At 34.9% G+C, this 26894-nt stretch overlaps 1 protein-coding gene across 3 annotated transcripts in view; it reads right to left on the bottom strand.

Annotated features, from left to right (window-relative positions):
- Xrp1 overlaps positions 1 to 26894 on the bottom strand; it is a 72311-nt gene that overhangs the window by 18984 nt on the left and 26433 nt on the right. Inside the window, exons 1-4 of one of the 3 annotated variants that reach the window (XM_073959708.1) lie at positions 6497 to 6956; positions 4543 to 4741; positions 3276 to 3366; positions 998 to 2042 (exon numbers count right to left, since the gene is read on the bottom strand). In XM_073959708.1, the coding sequence (XP_073815809.1) occupies positions 998 to 1811 (814 nt within the window). In that variant the 5' untranslated portion in view covers positions 1812 to 2042; positions 3276 to 3366; positions 4543 to 4741; positions 6497 to 6956. Of the gene's footprint in view, positions 1 to 997; positions 2043 to 3275; positions 3367 to 4542; positions 4742 to 6496; positions 6957 to 13742; positions 14487 to 26894 lie in introns of those variants that run through there. The other 2 variants (XM_073959706.1, XM_073959707.1) reach the window with 2 other exon arrangements.

Below are 26894 nucleotides of genomic sequence, written 5' to 3'. Positions count from 1 at the left end.
AAAACTTTCATACACGATTTCTGAGTTTTTGGATGAAAGAAGAAATAAACGATATACTTTTCTCTCTTCTTACCGATGAACGAAGAATTCATTCATGAAATGTTTTCAGGGGATGACTTCAAAATATTAGGGTATAAAGTAAACAAATGCGATTTTATAAAACAAATGATCTGAAATGTGAATAATAAATAAATGAAATATGAATATGTAAATGTATATGTAATGATATAGTAAATAATATATATAGTAAATTATGATGAATATAAATATAGTATAAGTTATAAAAATATATTTGCGGAACGATGAGTACAACACACATTGCCTTTACTGTAATAAAGTCCTGCACCTCCATCTTGCCAATTACGGACAAGAGAGGATCTCGGCACTCATTACACTACTGCACATTTTTCGTTTTTTGCTTTGTGGTTTTTTGTAGCGTTACCTCGGCACCAAATGCATCATCATCGACATGGACGCACTCTTTCTCACTTCATCGATGCGCTTCACCACTTCTTCTGGTATCGTTAAACACCATTTGTTATTTTGTGGTGGTCTTTTTAAGGACAACCAACAAAGTTTCAAATGGGCGAACGATATCTGTTCCGTGGGTTTTCACTTTTTCAATGGGTCATTGCACTGTGATTTTTTATGTGATTGTGACCTTTTTCCATAGGAAAGGCTAATATGGCGTGGTGGGTTGTTCGTTTCAAGTGATAGGCGTAGGCGTATTTTTGTGTAAAGTCAAAAAAGTATGGAGTCAGTTGTCGTCCGACGGTCAGTCGATTTGGGTCAATGTTCATGAGTTTTAAGTATGAGGTACAATGCTGTGCTTTATTTACAAAACACTTAGTTTTACACATAACCATGGCCAGAACATATAACTCTCGGTGTCGACACAGTGCCACAGAATTTAACGCCAGGACCTAAAGGTTCTCCATTGTGGCACTTGTGCAACCTTGGAGCTTGCTGTTCAGCCATGTACATACACAGTACTCACCATCTATGAATACCGGAACATTTATCTCTTCAACTGTAGCAGTAGGCGGCATTGCTCCACTCATATCCGCTGCTGTAGGGGACATATCGGCACCTGTCAACTCTATGCCGGCCATCGATGCCAATGTCGACGATGGCTTCTTGCCTATTAACACTGTTGCCGACTTGTTCTGTTTCAAATAGGCGGCTTGTACTGTATTGTTTTCTTGTATTGTTGTTGTTGGATACTTGACGCTTAATGGTGTCACTTGGGACTTGGTTTGTTGTTGTTCTTGTGGTTTGCGTATTATCTCCTGATGGAGTATTAAAGAACCTTGAGACTTGCTCTTGTATGATTTCAGCATAGGCTGCAATTGATTTTGGGGGATCTGGACCACCTCTGTTGTGGTCTGAGATATTCCTTGTTGCCTTTGATGGTGTTGATTCACCTGATTGATTCTTAAGATTTTCGTTATTTCTGTTTTCGCTTTCTTTTCTAGGAGGTGGGGTAACTCCAGATTCAATTCTTTCCGGTGGGCTTCCACTGTTTGGAGTGTATCTTTCCGAACCAGTGGCAGCTTTGCAGGCCTGGTAAGCAAAAATATTCTTGGTTTCGTAGATTGTTTGGGTATTTTCAATACTGTTGTTGCTGCTGGTGCAGAACTTGGAGTTTTCTCTATTGTGTTCGTTGCCATACAAGACTTCTTCAACAAATTCGTTTCCGTTTTCATTAACAGTGGTTGTGTTGCTTGCTTTGTCATTACCACCGGGGTTCTTTCGGTACAACCAGTTTGCAGTTGTCGGTGGTGTGGGGGGTGAGGAGGTTCCTGTATCATCAGGATTATATTTCCTGGACTTTCTGAGCTTGTGGTTATCGTAATCGTTTGCACAGACTTGTTCTGGGTTAATGGATTGTACTCCCGCTGCAGTATAATTGTTGATGGGGAGCAGGACCTTGTTGGTGTTACGGTTCTGATTTGCTTGAGTGGTGTTGTTATTGTTGTTATGGGCTTGTGGCCGTGATTGGCTAGATTGGACTTCGACGCTGAATGCCATTTTGATCTTGGCTATAGTTTACAGAACAGAGAGGACACAATATAGGACAGCGGACAGATATGTAATCAAATTAAATGTTTATTACCCCCAATAAAATGTGTTTTAAGATTTATGTTTTAAAGGCAAACAACAATACAATACAGTTTCCATATTTTTTGTATAGCGTCAAGATTTTCAGTGTATGGTGGCGGCGGCAATTATTGGTTGACAAGTATTGTTATAATTCCCATAAGAGAATTATTATCGAACGAACAAACGCACGAGTGGGGGGGTCAAAAGAAATTCAGATACAGTTGATATAAAGAGTGGAGCAATAACGATGTGGAAGAAAAAAATAAACAAAAACATGATATTATTAAATGACCTTGCGACCAAACATAGAGTTTCAGTCAGAGAAACTAACAAAAAAAAATATTTGTAAAACAAATCTAAAAATTCGGTTTATGGATTGTTGACAGAAAGAGGGGGGTTTTCCTTCTAGCTGGCTGGGCAAGAGGCAATACTCATCAAGTGATATCAAGTGCAAGGCGTACCACTGTTTAAATTACTTAATTCGAAAAGTTCCGAATTTCAATTATTGCTTTAAGTTCGAATGCGTCGTCGTTGCAGTATTGTTGCAGTTGGCTACGCTTGATATCACTTTTAGTCGCTGCCTCCATTTAGGCCATTTAAAAATATGATTTTTCTGTGTGCATTTTCTTGAGGATTTTCCATTCGTTTTTTTTTTAAATTTTTTCCATTCGTTTTTTTTTTGTCATTTTTTCCATTTGTATTTTTTCATTTTTTCCATTCGTATTTTTTCATTTTTTCCATACGTATTTTTTCATTTTTTCAATTCGTATTTTTTCATTTTTTCCATACGTATTTTTGCATTTGTAATTTTTTGTTTGGTTTTTATTTTTTTCATTCGATATTTTTATTTTATTTTTAATTTTTTTATTTTATTTTTTCGTTTTTTTCAATTTTATTTTTTTTTAATTTTTTTCTTTTTTTTTTATTCTTTTATTTTATTTTTCCATTTTTTTATTTCCATTTTTTTCATTTTCTTTTTTTTTTCTTCTTTTTTTAATATCTTTGTATTTTTTTTACTTTTTTAATTTTGTTGTGTTTTTTTTTTTTTAATTCTGTAAATCCTCATAAGAGTGTGCAATATGAGAATGAAATGAATAAATTTTCAATTTTGGCTTTTGTTTTTGTTCAACAAATATTATTTAAAATTTCTATAAGATAAAATATCTACTTACTTTTAATTCACCGTTGGAGAGGAACAATGAAATTGTAGGAAAACCTCTAAACTTGCTCTTCAAAGAGTCTTAGAAACAGCTTTCCCTCAAACTGCAAAGAGAAACAACAGAGAAAGAAAATTTATTAGTACAAGTTCTGAATTCAAAATAAATAATTATATATTAATACATAAGAATATAAATACATTTTTTAGTATCCAAGGCTGGATATTTTTTTTCATTTTACGTATTGAAATTAATGTAAGTTTGGTTTCCTTTAATTGTATTGCCAACACAAATTGAGCACAACAAACGACGAACGCTAAACGCCCGCCGTCGAGATGTGTTTCAGCCAGTTTCTGTTTAAACCATATGTTGAGATTGTCAACAGGTGTTAGTTACTACTGTGTACTAAAAACGAAAAGAAGTAACGAAGCGAAACAGAAACCAAAAGTAAAGGTTTTTTGTTTTTCTTTTTAAAAGCCACTAATAGGAACTATAAGCAACTTTTTACAAATTTAAACTATAGAATAATACTTGAATCAAATAAACCCGCAATTGTAAAAATGACTTGAGTTAAGGTCGTCACAAAGTACCATAACCTCACTTTGTTGTCCGGTTTGGTGTGGATAAACATTGAAGCAGAACACAACACAGTATTTTGCGGCTACCGTTTGGTGGCAAATCATTGCCGCAGAACGAATGCTGACTGAAGAAAGTAATAAAAAGTAAAATTCAATTTCTTTTTCGTTCTTATTTTAAAAACCACGAAACTATAAGCCACAAATTGGAGTTATCAGCAACTTTTTCCAAATTTAAACTAAAAAATTAAAATTGCATTAAATAAACCCGCAATTGTAAAAATGACTTGAGTTGAACTCGTCATGCTGTTGTCTAATTTGTAATGGACAAACATTGATACGAAACACAATACGGAACTGCGGCTCCCGTTTGGCGGCAAATTGTTATGGCACACTCTTCTGCTTCGACTTGTACATTTGGCTGTCGTTGTCTCAGGAGGAATGCTGGCGAGGAAAGGTGTCTCGTAATGTGTGACATTTAGGGCATACATCTGAGATGTCAGGACTTGAAAGTGATAGATAACTGTTTAGGTACCTGCAGATACCAGATCGGACAATGATGATCGTGTATTATGATGTGTATTTGTGTGCCATCTATGTATGTATCTGCTTCAGTGTCTGTTCTATTCATTCAGGGGCCAGGAGTTCAGTTCTTTTGTTGATGGAATGATTTGAACGGTTATGTGGATGTTGAGTTCTTGGCTTACCTCTCTTGTGCACGACGTTATTATGATAGCTGTGGATTTGGAGGCGGAAAGTTGGAGATTTTCCTTTGAAAACCGTCTTTGATAGACAGGAGGTTGTTATTTAGGATGTTTTCTATTTCCTTGATGTCTCTACCAGTTGATATTAAGCCCTCGGCACATAAAAAGTCTCGGCCCATGGTTTTATTGCCTTGCTTCATTTCTGACATAATAAAAATTAAAGAATAAAGAAGAAAAGGACAAAAAAAACGAAAAGAAGTAACGAAGCGAAACAGAAACCAAAAGTAAAGGTTTTTTGTTTTTCTTTTTAAAAGCCACTAATAGGAACTATAAGCAACTTTTTACAAATTTAAACTATAGAATAATACTTGAATCAAATAAACCCGCAATTGTAAAAATGACTTGAGTTAAGGTCGTCACAAAGTACCATAACCTCACTTTGTTGTCCGGTTTGGTGTGGATAAACATTGAAGCAGAACACAACACAGTATTTTGCGGCTACCGTTTGGTGGCAAATCATTGCCGCAGAACGAATGCTGACTGAAGAAAGTAATAAAAAGTAAAATTCAATTTCTTTTTCGTTCTTATTTTAAAAACCACGAAACTATAAGCCACAAATTGGAGTTATCAGCAACTTTTTCCAAATTTAAACTAAAAAATTAAAATTGCATTAAATAAACCCGCAATTGTAAAAATGACTTGAGTTGAACTCGTCATGCTGTTGTCTAATTTGTAATGGACAAACATTGATACGAAACACAATACGGAACTGCGGCTCCCGTTTGGCGGCAAATTGTTATGGCACACTCTTCTGCTTCGACTTGTACATTTGGCTGTCGTTGTCTCAGGAGGAATGCTGGCGAGGAAAGGTGTCTCGTAATGTGTGACATTTAGGGCATACATCTGAGATGTCAGGACTTGAAAGTGATAGATAACTGTTTAGGTACCTGCAGATACCAGATCGGACAATGATGATCGTGTATTATGATGTGTATTTGTGTGCCATCTATGTATGTATCTGCTTCAGTGTCTGTTCTATTCATTCAGGGGCCAGGAGTTCAGTTCTTTTGTTGATGGAATGATTTGAACGGTTATGTGGATGTTGAGTTCTTGGCTTACCTCTCTTGTGCACGACGTTATTATGATAGCTGTGGATTTGGAGGCGGAAAGTTGGAGATTTTCCTTTGAAAACCGTCTTTGATAGACAGGAGGTTGTTATTTAGGATGTTTTCTATTTCCTTGATGTCTCTACCAGTTGATATTAAGCCCTCGGCACATAAAAAGTCTCGGCCCATGGTTTTATTGCCTTGCTTCATTTCTGACATAATAAAAATTAAAGAATAAAGAAGAAAAGGACAAAAAAGTTCAAAATTGGCTCAGCATTCTTTATTCTTTAATTTTTATTATTTCAGAAATGAAGAAGGGTAAGAATGTTGCACCAATTTCGAACTAGTTTGTCCTTTTCTTTCTTGCTCCTTTATTTTTATTATGTCAAAAATGAAGCAAGACGGCGAAGATTTAAAGGCCTGCGTACATAAGCTACTCTGCCTGATTGCCTTGCTTTCCTGCTTCATTTTTGACATAATAAAAATAAAAGAATAAAGAAGGCCGAGGAAATTTCGAACTGGGTTGCCCTTTTCTTTTTTATTCTTTTATCAGAAGTAAGCAAGGTAAGCAGGCAAGGCAGCTTATGTACGCATGCCTTAAGATATCGGTACTTAGGAAGCCTAGCCGCGACTGTCATTCATGCCCTGCTTCATTTCTGAAATAATAAAATTAAAATAATAAAGAAGAAAAATAAATTTGGCTTAGCCTTCTTTATTCTTTTATTTTTATTATGTCAGAAAGAAGCAGGCAAGCGAGGTAAGCATGCTAGGCTTCTTATGTACCGAGAAGGAGGCTTTGGACACATAGAAGTTAAACAATAGAGGAGATAGAACTCTTCCCTAGGGCACACCTTGTTTATTTTTCCTTGGGGGGATCTGTGTCCCCTGATTTCTACCTGGGATTGTCTACCATTCATATAGTTAGTCAACCATCTCTTAAGTTGTTTAAGGAGTATTGTCTCCTAATATCTGTTCCCTGTTCGATGTTAGATCACTGAGTGCTGTGACCGTGCTCCTTCAGGCTTGGAAGGCATGCTGGTGATCAGCTAGATGAAAGTGCTCAGATATTGTTGATAGTATTATATCTAATATCTTTACGAACGGCAAAATTAGAGTGACGAGTCGATACGAGCTTCCCAAGTGCTCTGTTTTCCCAGATTTGATGACAGGGACTTTCTTCCCGATCTTCCACATGTCTGGGATTTCAATTGTATTGAGCGTATGGGCTAATTTGTTTCCAAATTAATTTTACACATATTTTCTTTGCCCAATAATAGTTGAAAACATTGTAAACTATTGTAAATGTTATCTTCAATCTATAATATGCGACAACAGAAAATAATCAAGTTGGTAAAAAGAACAATATAATATTTAAATAGTTATTAACAATATAGAAATATAGAAGCTTTTGATGAAAAGATAACCGAACCAGTAACAAAATGGCAACAATTTACCAACTTGTCCAATATTATCAACTGATTTCCCATCTAACAAAGAAAGCTCTTTATTTGTGTAACTCACAGAACAACAACAAAAATATACTATTTATTCATAGATAAAAAAGCTTTCTTCGTTTTTTCATGTGTATGTTTGAGTGATTGTTGTTTTTCAGTGGAAATTCCCCGCTCAATTGCATTACTTTCTTTTTATATAAAAGCACAATAAATGCAATGTCAACGAAAAACCAATTTTCAACACGAAATCAATTGAAAAACATTTTTGCTACTGAAAAATAACAATTATTATCAGCTGATAAATATCTTTCTAATTACAGAAATGTATTTTTATTGTCGTCATCAAAAGGCAAAAAACAAAGCATTTAAAAATATTGCACCAAACACAACACGCAATTACAAAATTGTAATTCACAAAAAAGTCCAGCAGTTAATGTATATAAAATGACCACTGTGTATAACTTTTGGATTGTTTGAATGGCATCAGAACCGCCATTTCCTTGACTAATTCACTCACCGCACTCTTTCTTCCTCTCTCATAGTTAACTACTACTCGAATGCATGATAAAATGGTGCGACCTCACATCAATTGAAGTTACTAGAAAATTGGCACCGAGAGAACAATACTTACAACAAAGGCAACAACAAAATACCAACAATGCATTCGTCAACTAATTTTCGATGTAATTCCAAGAATCTCCACTTGATGAGAAGGTCATGTTTTTATGTCAATCGTGTGTCTGTATGCCTAAGGTGGGAGGGAGAGCAAGGTGTGCATGTGTACGAAACAACAAATTGTAGGCGTCATTGGGTATAAAAGTCTTAATGTAAAAAGACATGCATAAAATTGCTGTTTGTTTTGTGCTTTTTTTGTTGAAAACAAATTACATATTATTCTCTTGACGTAGCTTTTGGGAATTAAGAAGCATCGATTATTTCTATTTCGAATTTATTGGGGTGTAATGTAATGTTTCCCAAGAAAAAGGGAAGGGAGACGTCTTCGATATCAAAGAGTGCTGACCTATCCCATTCTCAGTTCAATGTCACCTAGTTTGGTTCGAAAATGTTTCAAAAGAAAATTTTAACACGACAAAAAGTCTGTCAGGAAAACATTTATAAGTGAGACGAATAAGAGAATTCGGGTAACGTTCGTCAAAACATACATAAACAAGTATGTATTCTAATTTCTGGGAAATAGTTTTACTCACAGATGAGTCCATATTTAGTAGAAAAATCTCAGATGGACGGTTGAAAATATGGCGAGAAACAAATACAATGATTGTCACGCCGAAATTTTATTTCTATATTTAAGCATATTGGCGGTTCAGTTGTAAGGTGTGTTCGTTTACTCAATAATTTTTAAAATTTCAGTAACTTCTTTCAAACGACTAAGGTCTTTTGCATTGTACTGTAGAGTAAAAGAACAACATCCAGTAACAATTTGTACAAATTGTAAGTAAACGAACACACATATAGTATGTGGTTGATTTTCCACAGCAGAGGTGGACCATCTGCATTTTATTGGCGTTACTATGACAGTAAAGGATTATATAAATTTTATGACAAAAATTTGAAGCAGAGTGCGATTATAATGGTAATTTCACATGATTTTATCTTTCAACTTTCCGACTTTGAATCCTGTATTATTTTTAAAAATACTCGAAAACACTACCTCAAAGGCACGTCATCAATCCTCTTTAAAACTCATAAAATAAGAACGTAGGGGACTTAAAATGGCTTTACAGGCGGAATGGGTAAAAGTATCACGAGTATTGTTTAAGATGCTAAAGCATAGCAATCTTTGGACTTTTTGAAGTAATTTTTACATTGTATTTTTTATAGCTGCCCACCATATTAGAGTCGATTATGTTAGAATTGGTCTAAATACGCTTCTGTAAAACTATAAGCTTCTGCAAATTGCAATCGAAGCCGGAGCGGAAGCCGACAACGCAAATAGATTTGGTAAAGCTAACGGAGCTGTCAATCAACTACAAGCCATCTGGAACTCCTCAATAATATCAACGAATATAAAAATAAATATGTATATTCAAATCGAAGGATTAACTGGGTGTGAAAACTTGTTGACCACAGCGGCCTTGAAATCAAAGCTACAGTCATTTACAAATTGAAGTCTCCGATACATACTGAGAATCTGGGGGCAAAATGTTATAAGCAAAATCTCTACCAAAGGTGCAAACGGATCCAACCATCCTAAAAAGGAGAAAATGGAATTGGATCCATGCCGTCAGGCCCAACATTGGCATCCCCATGTTAGCAGAAAAAAATGGAAGGCCCAAAAACTATTGAAAAATAAGTCTTATGAAAAGCGTTAGAATCCACCGAAAAATCAAGGAGTTAAATTAAAGCAATAACAAATGACAGATCATCTTGAAGGATATTTGTAGAGGTCCTATGCTCTTCAAGGAGTTAAGCGGAAAAGAAGATAAACAGTGTGCCATCTTATGATTGAAGCCTCATTTTGAGTCTATAACCCTTCTACAAGTTGATAATCATCTGTGAACTTTATCAGACCTTTCTATTTGAGTTTTCTATACAGGATTACTACTTGGTATTTCACTTTTTAGAAATATTATTTGTCTTATTCAGGAAAATTAGTTCCATGAAATGTCCCATTTTCGTTTTCCTATTCCTAATTCATCCGTTTTCTGTCGGTATATTTATTATGTGGAGCATAAATCTTCGCTTTTCGTTATTTTCTTGTGTTAAAATATCCACGTGATTGAAGATGGGTGTGTGTCCTGTGAGAACACAATGGGCGCCAATTTCTGTTTTTTTGTTCCAAAGGTTTGGTTTTGGCTTTCTGGTCTGACGTATGTGCACTAAACCTAGTTTTGTATTTAGATTTCGTAGTACCAACATACATATGTATACCTTTGGGAATTTTTGACTTCTTTCGACTGTAAAGTTGTTATTGATTTGCACATTTAAGTGCCAATTGGAAATGTTCTTTGTCATATAAATTGGAGTGGAAAAATCTTTCGGAGAAACCTGTAGTGCGATTCTCGAACACATTTTTGGAGTTATCGACAAAAATCGGTAAAATTAAAATGCTTATAATTTCGGTAATTAACGATATTTTTCGGTAATTTAACGACGAATAAAAAGTAGTCGTAAAGTTCTACCGATAGCAAGAGTGTTGTCAACTTTTATTTGAACTTTTCATTCATAATCTTGCGTTTTAATTTTAACGATTTTTGTCGGTAACTCAAAAATGAGTTAGAGAATCGCACTACTGGACTAAAAGTTGAGAGTTTATATACTATAGACTGTGTTTGCTCAATATTGTATCTTTCGCATCTAACGTGTTTGATAAGTTCATTCCCAGAGTTTCTTTCGGAACTCATTCTTTTTTAAAATTTTATAATTATTATTAATTCTTTATTAGTCAATGGAATTCAAAAAAATCCTTACAGACTAAGATAACAATTCAAATATATATTAAAATTACAAATTTGGATAAACATATTACAATAATGATATAAACATATCTTTTGATTTACTAAAGTCAATGCCAGGCTTAGATTCTCTTTGAAGTGCTTAGTTTGCTGCATTCAAGTGCAAAAGGATGCGAGTTATTGGTACATTTAGGGCATAATTAGTTCGATGAAAAGCGATATAGAACAAGTTCACTACGCGTAAGCTTCTTGGTGGTACAAACAAGGGCACTAAAGCCAGAAAATCAGGACAATCAATGAAATTATTGACTAAATCGTAGACGGATCAAGCAGATTGCAACTTTCGACGGCATTCCAAACTTTGAATTCCTAGTAACAAAAACCTGGGTTTATAATCCGGAATTTCTATTGGAAACAACTTTCTGAGCGCAAACTTTGTAAAAATTCTTTTGGATTTTTCAATACGGTTAATATGAGTATTGCATTGAGGATCCCAGATAAATGAAGCGTATTCAATTTTGGTTCTAAAAAATGACGTATCTATCAATTTTATGGTATATGGATCAGAGAAGTCTTTGCAATTCCGTTTAACGAAATAAAGTACCTTATAGGCCTCAGGAATAATGTGATCAATATGAGCAACGAAAGTCAAAGATGTATCAAATACAATACCGAGATCTCGGATAGAAGAAATTTAGAATTAAGAAAACATTTCGAAATGTCATTAACAAATAAGTTGAAAAGAAGTGGTCCTAGGACACTTGTGGAACACCAGAAGTCTGAAAATATGGTCAAGACGCATAACCTTCAACTTCAACCTTACAAACTCTATTTCTTAAGTAAGGAGAAATCCAAGCGAGAAAAGAAGAATGGATGCCAAGCCTTTCTAACTTAGTTAATAAAATGCTGTGTGAGGCTTTATCAAACGCTTTGCTTAAATCAGTGTAGACTACTTCTACTTGCTCAAAAGCGGAAATAACGTAATCGGTGAACAGCGATAAATTAGTCGTGGTGGATCTCCCTGAATAAAATCCATGCTTGTTTGGCGAAAAAACAGATTTTGCTATAAAAAAGCTTTTTATAAATGATATGCTCAATACATTGGATACACAAGATAGTTTTGAGATTGGCCTGTAACAGGTTACATCATCTTCCCTTCCTTCTTTGAAAACGGGAGTAATTGTTGACACTTTCCACTTATCGATAAAAATACCTTCTTCAAGAGATAGGCAAAATATTGAAGTTAAAACAGAAACTATGCTTGAATGACACATTTTTAAGAAGTATGTACATAAGCCATCACAATCTCTTTTAAGACTATTCCTGATTTTATGAATTGCTTCGGAAACGTCATTTTCACATATAAGAATGTTGCCAACATTAATGACAGTATGGAATTCAGGAAATGTATTGATATCTGGAAATTTGATTTGAAAAAAAAATTAGCAAACTTATTAACCAAATCATGAGCAGATTGAGATCTGCAGTTATTGTAATTAACAGTTGATGGAATATCAGAACATTGGCGTTTCGATTTGACAAAAGACCAAAAACTTTTAGGATTTTCCTTAATTTCGGATTCTTTACAAAGAATGTATTGCTTATAAAGAAATTTGTTTAAACAGTTAAATTCTGTTTGAAAGTGTACAAACTTGGCATGATCGTCAGGATTACCAGAATTTAAGTATCGTTTATAATGTTTATTGCGGAGATTTTTAAGCTTTTTTAGACCTTTAGTGTACCAGGGAAGCTTGCGGGGCTTTTTTCTTTTCAATGGAACATTTTGTTTAATGATATTTAAAACTGTACTTAAAAATAAATCATAGCAAACAGATGCACCAAAACGAGGAAGTATCAAAGACCAGTCAATGGCAGCCAGTATGGAGTTTAGCTCATCAAAATTATAGGCGTTGTAGTTAAAATCGGGGGAATAATCAGATGTATTTACTATAAAGGCTAAGCAATCTATTTCAATAATTATAGGCATGTGGGATTCCTATATCCTAACGTTACAGTCACACGAAATGAAAATTAAATCGAGAAATCGACGCAATTTGTTGCAAATATGATCAACTTATGTTAGGTAGATTGAAATCTCCTAATACCCATAAAAACGTATTTGAAGCAAACCTTTCCTCCAAAGAAACTATATTAGACACATGCTTGGAATAAACGTCATCATGACTTCCAGGTGGTATGTATGATAAAGACAGGTAATATTAATGGCAATTTGATCAAGTAGACCATCATCATCATCATCGATTTTACACAAGCTTGAATTAAATTTACATTTAACAGCAAGGAGAACACCTCCACCACGTGAACATCCAGTTCTGGAAGCATCTCTGTCTTTCCGGTAAACACTGAAGAGATTAAGATTAAAAAATTCTGCATCAATAAAACATTATTTAGCCATGTTTCTGCTGTGGCTACGACATCTTCCTCTATTAGATCTGGCGAATTTGATTGCTTGAAATATATATTTAGGTGTTTGGTTATAATCTTGTGAAGAATTTGTACTGACTTCATAAAATAATAAAATATCACAAAATAGTCTTAGTTCCTAATAGGGATAAATAAAACCAATTTCGTTTTTTTACTAATCTAAAAAAAGGGAAATAACCAAAAAAACTCTTATTTATTTGGGGATAAACCCACAAAGACATTAATGTTTCATGGAACAGTTTGGCCACAAATTATTTCACTTCAAATTATTTATTTTTTCATATTCATTTATTACTTTATTCCACGAACTCATGTTTGCCACATTGGCAAATTTGTTTATCAGTTTTTAATTAACAATAAAGTTTTTTATGTTACACCCTAATATTGTGCACTCATGTTTGCTTTATCTCTACAGTGTAGAGTCTACACCGTCACATTTCTCGGAATTCTCAAATAATCGAAACAACCTTGTTCTTAACATAAATAAATAAGTACATAAATCGTTTGAATATAACTAAATGTAAATTTTAAAACTTTTCAAGATGACGATTGCACTGAATCCCTACAATAAAGGACAAGTGGAATTTTGCCATATGCTAAAGAAAAATTATTACTTTCAACTCAAATACATTAAAGCTTTAAGTGAAACCACCACAAAAATGCAAAAACTAACACCTGCAACGGCGGAAGGGGATTTCACAGTAACTAAAGCACTAAATGAAGACTTTTAAATATTTTTTCACTTAAACAATAAGACTCAAATAAAAATGCACTTTACTTACAATAATTGATTAACAATCTTCCTATGCTTAGTGGTGGGGGAGGGGTTTTGACCCGTCACACACGAAAAAGGTGACAACAGCGTTCACTTTGTCTCCGCCGCTGCTGATGTTTTTAATGAGGAAATTTATTTGCAAATAAATTTCCTCCCAAAATATGGAGTACAGTTCTGTTTAATTCACTCTTTGCTTTTTTCTTTCTTTTATAAAAATAACTCTTTTTTACGTCTTAATTTTGCAATATAATTATTTAAAGGCAAATTTAGTCTTGCAGCGCTTTTTTCTCTTTCTTGTACTTCCTCAATAATTAAGAGGAAGTTTAATTGTTGTTATTGTTTTTCACTTAAACAATATTTCACTTTATTTTCTAGGACTTTTTCCCTTTTTATTATTCAATTAATTTCAGACACTTTATTTTCACAGAAAAAGAGTTGTTTTCTCTTACGCGGTTTTCAGGCGACCAAAAGTAAAACACGTTCAATTTGCTTCGAATTTAGTTTCGTTGTGAAATTCTTTTTCCAACGTTTATTGAAATGCCGAATCATTCAGGCGGCATTTGATTGTGTGCGCGAGTATCTGTGTGTTTCGGAAGCTTTTTGTATACCAATACAAACGACCATGTGGATTTTATCTGTAGCGTTGTTTTTGATAGTTGTTGTGGAGAGGAAGGGAGAATGGGAGAGAACAAGCACATCATCAGAGATGGCATGTGTCGAGTGTATTGCTCTTCTGGGTTTATTTTGGTTTACCAAAGGGACAGACAACCGGTTATTTTATTCAGATTTGTTTATTGAATTGACGCAAGTTGGCTTTAAAAAAGTGTCGAGAAGAAAGGGGTAGACCAAAATTTGAAGGTATCGAACATATTAGCTCTGTTCTCGTACTTTTTTTATGTTAAAAGTAGCTAAATTGTTAAGGTGGGCAGTTTTTTAATAAGCCGAGAAAGTGAATCAGTAAATCAATATACAGTTTGTCAAGTAATTGTTTTCGAATCAAGAAAACTAAAATTTTTCTGTATTAATTTATGAAAAATGACTGATAATTGTGATAAAAATGTCGGGTTTTTTGCAAAAAAATAGTTGGTCGACTTATTTAAGACAAGATAGGATGAACAAATAAAAAATTAACCCACGAAGTCCAACAAAAAGTAACAAAAACCAATAACTACATGCAATGCAAGTTGTCAAATAAATGTTTTCGAAATGTAGTGAAGTTCCGAAATATCCCATATTTTTGGTAAATTCTTGAAAATCAGGACATTGTATGAATGTTATTCTTAAAAAGGGTTAACTACTAACAAGTATGAACAATATTAGGCATAGAATATCCCTACTAGGAGGGTTACCATATGGACCAAGGGAGTACCAGGTCATATTACATGTAAACAGGGTCCTATAGGTCTTATACCGGGAATATCTGAAAACTAAGGCGTTTTATGAGTTTTTTAGTTCACGATGATGGACTGCCATCAAATACAATAAATATTACCTGCAGCATAATTAGATAAGAAGGGTAGTCAGATCGACTAAAAAGGTACCAGGTTATATAAACAGTGAACGAGGCCACCTGGCCCCAGAACAGGGCACCGAAGTTTGTTTTTTTACTTAAAATTAATTAAGAGATAATGGCATTTCACTTAACAATCGGAAATATCGCAAGAGGAGACCAATATTGCTTAGAAATGTATGGGGTAAAAGTTTCGACAATTTTCAGAAATGCATACTCCGACCTATTAGGCACATTTCGCGTACTCTGCAGTACTACTGTAGTACATTTTTAAGGGGAAAATTATGTTGATGGGTAAATAATGCTTCAGTGTTAGCATGGAAGCAAAAAAACTTAGAGAATTTCTCTGAACTGGCTATAAACAGTTGAAATCGGAGGTCTGTTAAAAATAAGCATAGACTGACAATATCTTACATATGCATTTCTAAGCGATTTTTGTACTTTTATGTCATATTTTGGTTTATGTTGGAGAACTCTCTTATCCCTTAATTCAATTTGAGTTAAATTAACAAATTTTAAGCCCTGGTTATGGATCCAGGTGGCCTCGTTTACTGTTTATATGACCTGGCACCTTTTAGTAGATCTGGCAACCCCCCTGATCTAATTATTCTGTAGGTAATATTTATTGTAATTGATGGCAGTCCATCCTGGCGAACTACAAAAACTCATAAAACGCCTTAGTTTTCAGATATTCCCGGTATAAGACCTATAGGACCCTGTTTACATGTAATATGACCTGGTACTCCCTTGGTCCATATGTTAACCCTCCTAGTAGGGATATTCTATGCCTAATATTGTTGATACTTGTTAGTAGTTAACCCCTTTTAAGAATACCATTCATAAAATGTCATGATTTTCAAGAATTTACCAAAAATATGGGTTATTTTGGAACCTCCATTAAATTTCGAAAACATTTATTTGACAGCTTGAATTATATGTAGTTATGGGTTTCCGTTATTTTTTGTTGGACTACGTGAGTCAATTTTTTATTTATATGTCCTATCTTGTCTTTAATAAGTCCACCAACTATTTTCTGCAAAAACCCCGACATTTTTATCCCAATTACCAGTCATTTTTCATAAATTAATATAGAAAAATGTTAGTTTTCTTAGTTCGAAAACAATTACTTGACAAACTGTAATTTGTTTGTATAAGAAAAAAATATGAATGCAATGCTAGATTTTACCATTGGTGCCCACGGATTTTATTTATGAAGAGTTCTCTTAAAAATGTTCCCACTCACTTACGGAAAAAGATTGATAAAATCATGGTGGGTTCTGTATGGAAAATATATTTTAATGACTTAGAAAAGGAAAATGTTTCGATCAACAGAAAGATTTTCCACATACGAGGCAGAAGGAAGGATGAAAACATCGAAGGACATGTACCTACATATGTTAAAGTTCAACCAGTAGATATCCAAAGGAAGCAGATATCCATTATTCGTAAGATTTGTATTTTATAAAGGTCTAAGGTGTAGTGTAAATTATATGTGTAAATTAAAGCCTCTCCTGCATTACTGTCAACCTCGCCGACTAGTGGTGGACCCTGTCTTTAGCAGAGTAGGCTCTGACGACCGACCATTAGCGGTATAACCATAACACCAGTTTCTAAGAGGAAATGTTTAGGAACCACAGCAGAAGTATGAGATGCTCGGAGGCCAAAACTTGCAAGTAAATGTATAAACAAAGATAGCAGCCCTATCACCGAACTAGGTATCGTTGGTCTAATCTACCATCGACTACTGAAATTAAACAGATTCGAGTATTTACAAAGAGAAACAACGATCGGAATTATTTGATGACGAATAAATGCTACGTTAAAAGGATACGATTTGGACAATGGAATGTGAGGACGCTTTACCAATCTGGAAAATTCGCCTAATTATGTAGAGAATGTGACAGATTAAAAATTAGTGTTTTGCGGTCTGAGCGAAGTAAGATGGAATACTAGCGGAGAAGTGCGGAACAATTAAGGTGATGTACTGTTATATTCTGGCATGCCGAATTCTTACAAAGAAGAGCGTATCTCCGAAAGAATTATTACGGCCACCTTAAGAACAAAATACAATAATATCACAATAATTCAGTGCTATGGCCCTACGGAGGAGAGTGATCTAACCGAAAAAGAGAGTTTTTATAGTCAGCTGAGTAGTGTACTGGAAAATATACCCAAGAAAAATATAACGCTACTACTTGGAGATTTTAACGTCCAAAAAGGCTCTAACATCGAAGGATATGAACATTTAATCAGGACTCGTGCACTAGGAAATCACAATATAAACGGTGAGTTATTATTAGAGTTGTGCATGAACTTTGACCTAAAGGTTGGGGGTTCCCTATTTCCTCATAAACAGAAACATAAAAGTACATGGAAAGCACCTGGTGGTAATTACGAAAATCAAATAGACCACATATGTATTACAAAGAAGTGGTGCAACATATTATGCGATGTTCGTAACAAAAGAAGTGCAGAAATTGGTAGCGACCATTATCTTGTTTTAGTGGAGATAATGCTAAAATTATTTTATAAACACAATAAGCAACCACCTAAAGTCTGAAAATTTGACATTGAAAAATTAAAAATGAGCCAAATTAAGAATTCATTTTCAAATAAAGTGAGAGATATAAATCTAAACACCGATGAAAGTCTGGAAGAAAAATGGAAACGATTTACAAACAGGATGACGGATATGTGCAAAGAAGTCTTAGGATTTAAAATACGACAACAAGATGAGGAGTGGATGACCAATCTCTCCTGGGATCTTATCGAAGAGCGGAAGAACATAAAGCTTAAAATGCTCAATGAACAGGAAGAGAATCATATAGAAGAATACAAAACAAAGCATAAACAACTCAGTAAAGAAAAAAAAGAAACAGATAAAACGAGACAAACGAAGATACTACAGCACAATGGGTCTGGAAGCCCAAAATGCAGCAGACAGTGGAAACACCAAAGACCTCTACAAAACTATAAGAAAACTGAGTGGAAAAAATTTTCAATGTACAAACACTCCGGTAGAAGATGAAACGGAATGTCTTGTTACATCAAAGGACGACCAAATTAAAATTCCGAAAAGGCATTTCGAAAAAACCTTGAATTTTACTCAAAATCATCAGGAACAATTTCATATATCTCGATTACACCCAACAAACCAGCATGTTAATATTGAAAATCCCACAGAAATGAAATCAAAGAAGCTATTGATAGCCTTACAAACGGGAAAACTCCCGGAAATGACAGCATACCAACAGAATGTAACAAGATATGCAGTACAATAATGGCAGTTACATTATTTCCTTTATTTAAACAAACATGGGAGGAGGAAAGTATCCCTAAGGACTGGGAAGAATCAATCAATGTTAAACTCCATAAAAAGGGCTCTAAAACCAAATGTGGTAACTGGAGAGGTATATTACTGCTACCATCAATACTACAGATATTTAACAAGATAATACTGAACAGGATAGCAGATCCCTTGGAAAAAACGTTTCGCAAGAACCAAGCAGGATTCAGAGCTGGCAACTCGTGCATAGATCATATATGCACAACTAGAACTATCATTGAGCAATCTATTGAATAAAATGCAAGTTTGTATCTGGCCTTCGTTGATTACGTGAAGGCATTCGATGCAATTAATAGAAATTATATCTGGGACGCTCTCTCAGGGATACCCAGAAAAATGGTGAAAATCATAGAAAAGAGCTACGAAGGAACAACGCCTAGAGTCTTACACGAGGCCAATTTGAGTGAAGCATTTTTTACCACTAGTGGTGTTCGTCAAGGCTGCACACTATCACCTTTACTCTTTATAACAGTCCTTGATACAGTATTCGAAAATCTAGACTCCGTCCCATCTGGTGTTAATTGGAGAATGTTCGGAAAACTTGGTGATTTGGAATATGCAGACGACGCTGTTTTATTGACAACAACATATTCGAAAATGCAAAACAAGTTGAATATACTATCTGAAGAGTCTCTTAAAATCGGGCTTAAAATAAACTACGCAAAAACAAAGACAATGAGAATTAATGCAAGCAATAATACTCCGTTTAAAATCTATGGCAAAAACATTGAAAATGTAGACCGCTTTGAATACCTCGCTAGTATTTCATCAATATCGGGAGGAACAGTTGAAGACATTGAAAGCCGCATACGAAAAGCGCAGGGTACTTTTGCATCTCTTGCAAATATCTGGTCTTCGCAGACGATAAATCTGAAAACAAAAGTCGACATATTCAATGCGTGTGTAAAATCAACACTATTATATGGCTCGGAGACATGGCTCGTTACCAGCAACATCACCAACAAATTACAGGTTTTTATAAACAGATGACTCCGGAGAATTTTGAAAATATGGTGGCCGCAAACCATATCTAATGAGCGATTGTGGATCGTTAGACGGCAACATGGAATAGGATCCGATATAACCAGAAAAAAAATACGGTTGGCTGGGCCATACATTGAGGAAAAGGAAATTTCCCACTCGGCTGTTAGATGGAATCCACAAGGACGTCGCAAAAGAGGCAGACCAAGAACTACATGGAGAAGAACAATCATGTCAGAAACTAACCAAAATCTAGATAAATTACAATATGTAGCGAATAATAGAAACACATGTAAATAGACTAAGTTTGTAATGAAAATCATTTATAAACATGTCATAATAATAATCTATAACAAAACAATTATGCAGTAGTTTCAACTTAAAATTTTATTTATTATTTGTATGCATTTTTATAATTTTTAGGGCCATTATTACATGCGTTCTTTTACTATCTGATGGATTTGAAAACGCAAAATAGACCAATTTGGAGGCATTAAAAATATAATTTTTACATTGGAAGTTAATGCCAAGAAGCTCCTCCTTGAAATTCAGTCATCACTTTTAACTTTTAGTTAACCGGAACGCTATAAATCTATTCGGTAAATCCAAACTGTAACAAAAGAATACTTATAATAGTGGGGGTTAGTTTCTTAGCCTTCAATTATATTTTCGAGTAGTTGTTCCATTATTCGGTTAAGCAATTCCTATGCATTTTGTAATTTTCTCTGATGGACCAGTTGGCTTTGAATTAAAAGTAAAATAAATAAAATTGAATGAGGTCCCTACATTTTCGTCGCCCTGGTCCGGTAGGGATTTTATTTATGAAAATGGTTTCAGGCTGTGGAAATAAAATTCCAATGAACGAAAAGACTGATTATGATAAAATCATAGTGGCTTCTCTAAGATTTGATATCCCATACTACGACACGAAACTTCAACAAAATTTTTCAGTGTGAAAATGACTATGTTGCAAATATAACCACACAATAGGCATCGCCCTCGACGTTTGTGGTACCCGCGGCAAGCACTAACTGTGGACGAATTCATTTAATGACTCTGCATACATAAAAATGGTTGTATGCTGCGGAAACTAAACCCAGATGACATTGGCAATGTTACCAATGCTATCGAAGAAGATAATGAATTTAAAGATGAAAAAGAAGCGAACGCCTAGGTACATAAGCGGTTGGCATACTTGCTCTACATCATTTCTGATAAATGAAGGCAGAACCAATATCGAGCTAGGTTGCCACTTTCCGCTTCATTTCTGATCTAATAAAAATACAGTAATAAAGAAGACCGAGCCAATTTCGAACTAGGTTGCACTTTTTTTCTTTATTCTTTTATTTTTATTATGTCAGAAATGAAGCGGAACAGAGTTTGAAAGAAGAACGTTTAGCTGAGCAACGTTTAGAAGAATATACGCCGTTTAGCTGAGCAACGTTTAGAAGAATATACGCCGCAGAGTGGGGAAGGCGAAGAAGAAACTGATATAGAACGACGGAGTTTGGAACACCCAAAGCATGAATAACATTCGAATTTTCAGCAGCACCTCAAGGAGGAAAATGTGCTAATGAGAAGATTCTGGACGAGCTCCAGAAAAGGAAGCAGCAAGGGTAAAATAACACGGCGTGTTAGCGTTCAGAGCCAAACTCATAACTTTCAAAGACTACGCTAAGCGTGTCATGGAAGCCATACAATGAATGAACTCATATTCAACGTTGTAAAAAAATAAATTGCATTTGAAAGAGAAAAAGTTTGATGATAGCCAAGCCGCTCCACAGCCGATATGTCTGATGAGCCTCTATCAAAGGCGAAACATGTCACACTGTTGTGGTTGTGTGGGTTCGAATCTTCGGCTTTCCTTTTTCACTTGCAAAATAATTGGTCATTAAGCTCGACTCTAAAAGCCTGGGTACATAAGCTGCCTCGCCTGCATTGCAAGAGGCAAATTCCACTGTGCTTTCAATATCGGAACAACTTCTAGCCATAAATATAAATAAATATAAAAATTTACTTACATTTTGAATATCCTTTTGTACAAAACTAAAACATTTAAATAGTAATCGGATAGTCAATTGATTTTTGCAAAAATTCAATCTGAGGGGAATTTTAACTGTTAGAACTGCTGAGACGCTTACGAACGACGTTACTATATAATGATACAACGGCCTCCCACTAACGGTGAATGCTGAGATTCCCTTTTGAGATAAAGGCGAACGAGGTCTGTAGTGCGATTCTCTAACACATTTTTTGAGTTACCGACAATTGTCGATAAAATTAAAATGCTTATAATTTCGGTAATTACCGATATTTGTCGGTAAGTTAGCGACGAATAAAAAACAGTCGTAAAGTTCAACCGATAGCAAGAGTGTCGTCAACTATTATTGAACCTTTCATTCATAATTTTGCGTTTTAATTTTACCGATTTTTGTCGGTAACTCAGAAAATGAGTTAGAGAATCGCACTACTGAACAATTTCTAGTCATTAATATCAAATGTATTTATTTTGAATTTTGTCCAAAAAGTCAATTTGAGGGGAATTTTAATTGTTAAAACTACGAAGACGCTTACAAACGACTCTACTATATAATGATACAAAGGCCTCCAAGGAACCGTGAACGTTGAGATTTCTTTTTCGAGATTATTCATGCCATGAGATTTGTGAAAGGCATTTTTGGATCCAGCGATGTAATGTACTCAACGAGTCGATGCCAAAGAAGAGACATTTAATAGTGGACGCTTTTTAGGACCAACCGAAGAATACAAATGTACCCATTTTTTAAAACTAACGCCATCTATAGCAAACCTCTTTTAAATTAAACTCAAAAAACATCAACCGTGTCCAAACAAGATGAAGATACAAAGTTCGAATTATCTTAAAAAACACCTCAACACAATCCAAAAAAGCTCCCATCTTGCGGGTTTTTTAATGCGAATGTAGACAAATACCAATGCAATGGAATTAAGTACCCATGAGATACAACAATTCAAATGTAAACACGCAAACACACACGACAGCAGAGTAAAGCACAAACCGATTACAAAACAAAAAAAAGTTTCGTATAATTCTTGGAATTGCCAGTAAAGCTTTCATTTGTCTGATGGGTGTTGATGTTTTTGTTATTGTTAAAATGGCATTTGTTTGTTGTGATGCTTCTTCTTGTTTTAATTATAAACAACAACACTGCAGATTGTTTTGCCTCTCCTTCCGCCTCTTTCTTCTCCTTTACTATGTCTCTCTGTTATGCCCACATATACCGGTATTGTTTTTATTTTGATTTTGCACAAACAGAAATTGAATGAGTCATCAACAAGTTTTCGTCGTGTAAATGTGTATGTTGTATATAGTATCTGTGTGTACCTACTTTAACTGCTACAACATTCAATTGAACATCATATGACAAGTGTATTTATTTATACGGTGTGTGAACGAACGTTCGTTCAATGTTCTTTTTTTCGTTGTGCCAGCCACGTAGTTGATAAGAAATGCTTGGATTTTATGTGAATGTACTTTGTTGTGGATGGCAAGTTTGAGCATGCTCAATTTTCAGTTTAACCGACTTGCAATAGCAGCAGATGTTTACATAAGAAACTGTAGAAGAGGATGCAAGAAGTCATGGAGGGGGGAAAATAAAAACAAGGCAATGCAATTAAAGGGTAGTCATTGCAATTTTTGTGTAACTAGAGTTGCCAAATTTTAGAGTGATTTAATTAGGGATAAGGATAGAAATTATTATAAGTAAATTTATAACTTTTAAGACCTCGACACATTAGAAGCATAACATTCTTGCTGAAGTCATATCTCATGAAAGACTAAAGACCAAGTTCGACCTAATAAAAAGATTTCAGAATCACATTTGAATTAGGTCAAACTTGGTCTTTAGTCATTTACCAGATATGACTTAAGCAAGAATGCCATGCTTCTTATGTGTCGAGGCCTTTATGACTAAAGACCAAGTTCGACCTAATTCAAATGTGATTCTGAAATCTTTTTATTAGGTCGAACTTGGTCTTTAGTCATTTACCAGATATGACTTCAGCAAAAATGCTATACTTCTTATGTGTCGAGGCCTTTATGACTAAAGACCAAGTTCGACCTAATTCAAATGTGATTCTGAAATCTTTTTATTAGGTTCAACTTGGTCTTTAGTCATTTACCAGATATGACTTCAGCAAGAATGCTATGCTTCTTATGTGTCGAGGCCTTTAGGTGCGGAGATGTTTATGGGAGCCACTGTGGTAGGCATGTCCGCTTCGCAATCAGAAGGGTTTTGTGGAGTTCAGTCCCTGGCCAAAATATGTTTTTTTTTGGTATTGGCAAATACCCTTAGTAAAATTTTAGCCACATATTCAAAGTAATTCGGCTATGAAAAAATCTCTCATACCCCAATTATTAAATATATTCTTTTGTTATATGTTGAATTTACCGAACAGATTTGGAGCCTTCCGCTTAACTTAAAGTTAAAAGTCATGATTGAATTTCTAGGAGGAGCTTCCTGGTATTAACTTTCAATGTAAATATTATATTTTTAATGCCTCCAAATTGGTTTATTTTGCGTTTAAGGCTGTGTGTATTGACATTCGATTGAATACAAATATGTAAATATCAACGAAAGGATATATCAGTCTGGTTATACAGTGAGTGTCAAAAATATTCGGTTTTCAATTTTATCAATAATAACACATCAGTATTTTAGAAATCCATACCCAATAACAAAAAAAATAAATACTTAATAAAATGTTGGTCCTGTGGCAATTAAAAAATGTATATAACATGGATCCAGCGAGAATAACAAAGAAAAGTTTATTTACCCTGTATTCTATACGCAGGCCTTTAAGGCCTAGTTACATAAGCTGCCTCGCCTGCTTGCCTTGCTTCTGATAAAAGAATAAAAAAGAAAACGGTAACCCAGTTCGAAATTTCCTCGGCCTTCTTTATTCTTTTATTTTTATTATGTCAAAAATGAAGCAGGAAAGCAAGGTAATCAGGCAGAGCAGCTTATTCTTTTATTTTTAAAAAATGAAGCAGGAAAGCAAGGCAATCAAGGGAGGCAGCTTATGTATCCAGGCCTTTAAGTCTTCGCTATGTAAGCGGCATGGCATTCTTGCCATTTTTATCAAAAGAATAAAGAACGACCAAGCCAAATTCGAATTACGTTGCCTTAAGACGAGTAAAGTGAAACAGGGAGTATCCTTTGGAACTGTTTAACCTCTATTTTTCAGAAATTTAACACACTCCAGACGGCATAAAGATCGTAACGTATGCGGATGATTGTACGATATTGGCGTCGGGTTCTATTGTCTATCTACATAGCTGACTTCCTACAGTTTTTCCATCTGAGGATTACGAAAATATCCGGCGCTAAATTGTTACGGTTACTTCGAGGCTACTCTAGCTTTACACACCCCATCGTAGTACAAAGAGGCCTTCACGACCAACTCATCACAGAACTCAGGGTAAGGTCCCAACCCGACACTTTGTACTTCGGCCGTCTCCAAATAAATGAACTCTAAAGGAATCGAACCAAAACAAACAAATACACACATACTTACAGCAGCACGTTTATATACCAAATGGAGCTCCGATAGCACCGCTCCAACTTGCCCACCCTTCCACGACCATGAACCACCCAAACATTGATACTCTCATTGCCCCATGAAACCCCACACACCTACCCTGTCACAGTAGCCTTGCCCTCTTTCTAATTTAATTCATCATGATTTTCATACTCAACGATTTAATATCTTAATTTTATTATAGAATATAAAAATAAATAGTTGTATTAATTACTCTATCATCATAATCATTAAAAATCAAAACCCTACACTTTCTTAATTTTAGTCTTCTCACTATCTAGGTGGTTCAAACAATCCTTTGCAATCACAAAGTTTTATAATGAAGACTCAACTCCGGTCTTGACTGAATCTAAAAATAAATACCTACTACCTAAAGGAGCTCTCTTAGCGTAGTACGGGACCTTTGTCCACAAATCTCATTACAAGTGGAAACAAAACTTCGTAAATACTAATCCTATTATAGAGCGAGGAAATAAAAATTAAGATTACAACAACAACAACAAAAACACTTTAAAGAAATTACATAAGAAGGAACATATAAAGATTATAAATAAAATACATACAACATGCGATATAAAAACATAAACTTAACTCCTCGTCTTTCTTCGTAACTTGTCCTCATATGTGGGAACCAGCGTACGTAAATATACTTTAAATAACATTTCCAATCGTTTCGTTTCGTATTTTCCATAGGAACAATTTCGTTTCGTTTTGTTTGCATTCGTGAGTACGAACAAAACGAAAAGCCAAAAGTACTCAACTCCACAAGAGCAAATAGAAAACTAAATAGTACTAAACACATGTGAATAAATCAAAAACGTTTGGTGGTTAATAAAATATTCACTGTGATATGTTGTTGTTAGTTTATAGGGTTCTTAAGCAATTACATGTGTGTGTGCCTGAGTGTGTCATTGACCATAACGCACGGCAAACGTTTCCCAAAAATTCTTTTTATTTCGGTGGTGAATGAAACAACTCGGCAAAGCATAGCCGAAGTTACATTTCAGCAATCGTACTGTTTCCATCTTTTTACATTGAAAAGTTTGTGGTTTTGTTTTGGTTATGAGAGTGAAACCATTCAGAGAAGCTGAAAAGTTTGTGGCTTTGTGTGATTGGTACGGGAATCGTTTTTTTGTTTACATTCATTCGTGGGAACAGATTAAAATTTATTATATTACATCAGCGGCACTATAGTTGACTTTTAGGCGCTTACAGTATGAAGCTTTGTACTGACCTTGGCATTTAGCTATATATGGCACACTACCAGTGTAATGGTTACCCTCCCAAACTCGCTGGAGGGCTTGGTTCGACTCCTAGCAGATCCCTTTCTTCTAATGATCTGGAGATCTCAGGCGACAATTCTGTAAAGGTTCGAAAAACAATTGGGAACTCTAAAGGCCTGCGTACATAAGCTGCTTTGCCTGGTTGCCTTGCTTTCCTTCTTAATTTTTGACATAAAAGAATAAAGGAGGCCGAGCAAATTTCGAACTGGGTTGCCCTTTTTTTATTCTTTTATCAGAAGCAAGCAAGGCAACCAGGCGAGGCAACTTATGTACGTAGGCCTTAACTCACTGGCATACTGGGATATTCGCATAACAGCATACTGGTATACCTGGCATACTAACATACTGGTATACCTATACACCAGCATATTAGTATATCCATAAACAAGACAGGCGGCCTACCTTTTTAACAGTTGTCTCTATCTCGTTTCGATCACGTTTAGATGGCGTTAGGATGTG

The sequence above is a fragment of the Musca autumnalis genome, unplaced genomic scaffold (genome assembly GCF_047663935.1).
Source record: "Musca autumnalis isolate F117 unplaced genomic scaffold, ASM4766393v1 scaffold_1, whole genome shotgun sequence".
Taxonomy (NCBI): domain Eukaryota; kingdom Metazoa; phylum Arthropoda; class Insecta; order Diptera; family Muscidae; genus Musca; species Musca autumnalis.
This window is presented reverse-complemented; position numbering and strand designations above follow the sequence as displayed.